The sequence below is a fragment of the Mus caroli genome, chromosome 10 (assembly GCF_900094665.2).
Source record: "Mus caroli chromosome 10, CAROLI_EIJ_v1.1, whole genome shotgun sequence".
Taxonomy (NCBI): domain Eukaryota; kingdom Metazoa; phylum Chordata; class Mammalia; order Rodentia; family Muridae; genus Mus; species Mus caroli.
The window spans coordinates 64442597-64447964 of record NC_034579.1 but is presented as its reverse complement, the minus strand read 5'-3'; the positions used below and the strand labels follow the sequence as shown (position 1 = coordinate 64447964).

The 5368-nt window shown below is 44.4% G+C and overlaps 1 protein-coding gene across 2 annotated transcripts in view; it reads right to left on the bottom strand.

Moving 5' to 3' along the window:
• Positions 1–240: 240 nt before the first annotated feature.
• The window catches only part of Slc16a9 (solute carrier family 16 member 9), a 41412-nt gene continuing 36284 nt past the window's right edge, over positions 241–5368 (bottom strand). For both annotated transcript variants that reach the window (XM_021174718.2, XM_029482894.1), the window contains exons 5-6: positions 2438–3346; positions 241–1761 (exon numbers count right to left, since the gene is read on the bottom strand). In XM_021174718.2, coding sequence (XP_021030377.1) covers positions 1580–1761; positions 2438–3346 — 1091 coding nt within the window. In that variant the 3' untranslated portion in view covers positions 241–1579. The remainder of the gene's footprint in view (positions 1762–2437; positions 3347–5368) is intronic.

Below are 5368 nucleotides of genomic sequence, written 5' to 3'. Positions count from 1 at the left end.
CTATGCGATGGAATCTTTCTACTTGATGACACAGGATGCAGTTGCACCTCTGGGAGGTGCTATCGGGGATGTGTAATAAAGTGCTTCAGGTGTCCCCAAAGGAAGGCAATGTAGTCCTGCAAAATCATTTCACATATTTAAAAAAAAAAAAAAAGGACAATTTTGGCACAACAGAAAGGGAGCCCTTACTTAAAGAACCCTTGGCTGTTTGTTTTATAATACCTGACTTCATGGTTTATCTTTTTTTTTTTTTTCCTTTCATTCAAGAAAAACATAGTACTAGCCAGGAAAGGTGCTCCTACCTTTAGTCCCAGAACTTGGGATGCAGCCGCAGGTAGATCTGAGTTCAAGGCCAGACTGGTCTATACTGCAAGTTCAGGTCAGCTAAGGCTATGCAGAAGAAACCCTGTCTCAAAAAAAATAACGCAAAGGAAAGCAGCATAGTAGCACACATTTAAGTTTCCACAGGGGATTTTCAGCCATACCAAACTTGAAACCCATTTCTATAGAGGAAAAAAAAAAGCCCATTTATTAAACATTATTTTTCACCCTCAAACATTGTTCTTGGGATTAAATACGGTTGGGTGAGAGTAGCGAGTTCTCTTTACCTTGTCCTTTCCCACATCTTATGGACCGAGAGCATCTTTTTTTTTTTTTAGCACTGTCCACAAATCGAAACGCAGTAGTGGAAAAGCCCAAGAGAAACCACCACGGACTTCATTTGGAAGACATGCAAGCAAGGCCTTGCAACCCATTCTCGAGGTGCTCAAAGCAAATGGGCGCTTCCCATTGGCCAGATTTCGGAATGGTTCAAAGGTCTATTTCCAAGGCGGAAACCGGCAAACCAGCAGCTCTTAGGAGCCATCAGCAGAGTGGATGCCAGTCAACACCAGCGAGCGAGGTCCAAGGAGCCGGCCATGCAGGCGGACTGCTGGAGGAATCGAGCGAGTTCGTAGGCAGTGGACACCAAACACAGTACTTCATCGAGCACAGTAAAACAGAAAATGGACGTTAGACATCTGCGATTTAAACTATCTTGTCTAAGGTCTTCGACGGCTCAGTGATGTTGCAACCGCTTTCGTTTCCGGAAATGAAACGGCTTGGTGTCTTCTCTGGACTTGCAGGTCTGACATCGAGGAGACAGTCATTACTCCTTCACACAAATCCAATTGTGAGGAGCGCACAGTTTAAGACAGGACCCACTGAACACCTTAGAGAACTCACGGGGAAAGCAGAGACTTTAAATTTCATCCAGAGAAAACTGTGTGAGGCTAATCCTGAACTCATGAGCAACAAACAACCATGAAACATAACAGAACAGTCCCACTTCTCAAGGGGTGGGGGAGGGGAAGACAAGGGATCAAGGTTATACAAGGCACACAAAAGACAGAGTGTGCATTGTCCTTCAGAGTCAGCCAGAGAAGTTTTGCTATAAGATCGTGACTCTAGAACCTGCCTAACAATTTGTTATATACGTATATTCATACATACATACATACATACATACATACATATATACACATATTGCTGTATGGTATAAAGTAGAAAAATAGAGAAAATAAGGCCTTTTAATGTCCCTCTAAACATTAGAGGCAACTTTGTAGAAAAAGGTGGTTGGCACTGCTGGCTTGGGTAGTCTTTTGTTGCACATATCCCAACAGGGCAAGATGGCGAGCAGCAGGATGAATCCCCCCAGCAGGACACAGAAGCCACTGAAATAAAAGGCGATGTCATAGGTCTGGGTCCAGTCATAGAACCAACCTGAGGAGAGAGTGGTTAAAACAATGTAAGTTTCACAGAAGCCGGGCACATGCTCCCCGCCCGCTTCCAACATGGCTGCCAGTGGTTTAAGAGAGAAATCTGTTAAATAGTTGAAGCAGGTATTTTTAGTTTCTTCCAATTAAAGAATAGGCACAAAGTCAGAGGAGGTAGATCCACTTATTTGTCTCTATTGCAGGGTGTGTGCTGAGTGTGCATACACGTGTGTCCACATGCATGTGTGTGTGTGCATGCATGTTTGTACATCTGTGCACACATGCATGCATACATGTGTGCTCGTGCATGTGTGTGTGTGCAAATGCATGTGCATGTGTGCATGCATGTGTGCGCATGTGTGTGTGTGCTGGCCTAAAACTCACCATATACCAAACATGAGCTTCAACTTCACCCTTTAGACCCTCCCAAAGTGCTAGGATTACCTAGCTACCACACCTGGTTTTAGACAGAACTGGAGAATAGACCAAGGGCTTCCTGCATGCCAAGCAAACACTCTATTGACTGGGCTACATCCCCAGTCCTACCAAAAATCATCTTGAATAACTACCGGGAAGTAATCCATTTTACTTTGAGCGGATCTATGCTACCACTGAGAACTTCTCTATCTGGAAATTTCACAGAGAGGAACGAGGAACTGAGCTGACTTGAGTGAGCACCTTACCAACTATGGGTGGCCCAAGGCTGTTCCCAAGTCCAGCAAAGAACATGAGTATTCCATAGGCGTGGGCTAATTTGTCAATCCCCACAGTCTTCGTGGTCACATAGGGAAAGATGGACCAGTTACCAGTAAGAAAACCCAAGATGCCAGAAAGGATGGCCAGCGTGACATAACTCTTGGCAAGGGGGATTGCGCACAAGGCCAGGCCAGTGATGATCAGGGTAGCTACGTAGAGATACAGGGTGTTGATCCACTTGAAGTCAGCCAGGATGCCCAAAAGAAGCTTGCCCACGGCTGTCATGATGCCGAAAATGGAGATGAGAGGCATGGTAAGATCCTCTTCCCTCACGTGGTAACTTCTCGCGACATCCTCCATGAGCAGCGATGGTGGAAATCCTCCGATGTCAAAAAGCAAGATGGCGATGAAAAGCGCAGAGAAGACTTTGTTTTTAAAAAGAGAAGCGGTCTCTCCGCAGTAGTTCCTATACAGCTGCCATTTCCTCTTGGCAAGTTGCTTGCAAAAATTAGTCTGTTCCACGACCTTCTTTTTGTACGTCTCGGGCTCCTTGGTGTGTGCAGCGATGGCAGGGCTTTTAGGAAGGGAAGTCTCCCGTCCCCAGTCTCCACTGGGCAAGCATTTATCTTCACTACTGTAGCCCTTGTCTTGGAAGTTCATAGTCTCTTCCTGGTTCTTCTCTTTCTCGTTATACATGGAGTATCTGTCTGGAACATTCTCTGGAGTTGACTTTTCAGGAAAAGGACAGTCGGAGGTTTGCAAGGGCCTCATCAGGCTGCCACAGGCTAGGATGTTTAAAGCTAAAGCACCAACGATGAGCAGGCACCCATCTAGGCCATAGAATTCAATCAGCATCTTCTGCAGAGCTGCGTAGATGAATAGACCCACACTCGAACCTGCGAAAGAGTGAGACTGTTCAGTCTTGATCCCTTTTTTTTTATTTAGGTATTTTCTTCATTTACATTTCAAATGCTATCCCAAAAGTCCCCCATACCCTCCCACTCCCCTTGATCCCTTTTTATAACCTTAGAACATGTATTGGTGGAATTATTATTATTATTATTTAAAAGATTTATTTATTATATACATGAGCACACCAACATTGCTCCCTTCAGACATACACCAGAAGAGGGCACCAGACTCCATTACAGAAGGTTGTGAGCCACCATGTGGTTGCTGGGAATTGAACTCAGGACCTCTGATAGAGCAGTTGATGCTCTTAACCACTGAGCCATCTCTCCAGTCCCAGTCATGCTTATTATTTACACGGGTGTTCACGGGGTCTTTATATTAGTGTCACAAGAACACTCAGATGACAGACATCACATCAGAAAGGACAGGACACCCTTCTTCAGCCTGATGTTCAAAGACCTTGTTTGCATTTAGGACTTAGTTTATTTTTTTAAAGGATTTTTAAATTTTTATTTTATGTGTATGCATGTTTTTCTTGCATGGTCATATGTGTGCCACGCATATACAGAGCGTAAGGGGGCCAATAGAAGGTACTGAATCCCCTGGAACTGGAGTTTATAGACAGTTGTTAGCTGTCGTATGTGTGTGTGTGTGTGTGTGTGTGTGTGTTGGGAACCAAAGTCAGATTGTCTGCAAGAACAGTGCTCGTAACCACTGAGCATCTCTGCAGCCCCATTATTTGTGAGTGACGTGTGTGCATGTGTCTCTGTGGAGTGGGTGCCCACAAAGGCCAGATGAGGGCATCAGATCCCAGGGGCTGGAATTATAGGTGGCTGCGAGCTGCCTGATGCAGATACTGTGAAAGCCATTAATGCTTTTTACCTGCTGAGTCAGCTTCCCAGCTCCCTGTTGGGCACTTTGGATACTCAATCTTCTTTATCATTTTCAGTGGTCCTATTGAGAGCATCCTACTATAACCCCCAATCCACAGAGGAAGTGAGGAAGGGCTTGAGAGCTTGAGATTTTTACCACAGATTTCAGAGCTGTATACAAGACAAGCAAGACTCTAGCCAGCCAGCCTGACTCCAGGAACCCATGGAGTTTATTTTTTTAATTTTAAAATAACATTTGTTTGTGTAGTGTGGATTTTTATATGGCCGTGCACTTTCCAGAGTGTGAATGTGAGTATGTGTGTCTGCCTGTCTGTCTGTCTGTCTCTATGTATGTCTGTATCTTTGTGTGTGTGTGTTTGTTGTATGTTAGTGTGTCATTGTGTTTGTAAGTATATTTATATGTGTGTTTCTGTGTCTGTCTCTATGTGTATCTGTCTCTGTGTGTGTGTTTGTATGTATGTATGTGTTAGTGTGTCTCTGTGTCTGTCTCTTTGTGTGTGTGTGTCTGTTTCTATGTATGTCTGTGTCTCTTCGTGTGTGTTAGTGTGTGTATATGTGTCTGTGACCGTGTCTGTCTCTATGTGTATCTGTCTCTGTGTATGTGTTTGTGTGTGTGCATTAGTGTGTCTGTATGTGGGGGTGGGAGGGTGTCTGTCTGTCTCTATGTCTGTCTCTTTATGTGTCAGTGTTTCTTTGTGTGTGTTAGTGTGTGTATGTGTGTGTGTGTTTGTCTCTATGTGTGTCTGGTCTGTCTCTGTGTGTGTGTGTGTATGTCTGTCTCTTTGTGTGTGTGTGTCTGTCTCTGTGTGTCTGGTTTGTCTGTGTGTGTGTGTATATGTCTGTCTCTTTGTGTGTGTGTGTGTCTGTCTGTCTCTATGTGTGTCTGGTCTGTCTCTGTGTGTATGCATATATGTCTATCTCTTTGTGTGTGTGTGTGTGTGTGTGTCTGTCTCTATGTGTGTCTGGTCTGTCTCTGTGTGTGTGTGTGTATATGTCTGTCTCTTTGTGTGTGTGTGTCTGTCTCTATGTGTGTCTGGTTTGTCTCTCTGTGTGTATATATATGTCTATCTCTTTGTGTGTGTGTGTCTGTCTCTATGTGTGTCTGGTCTGTCT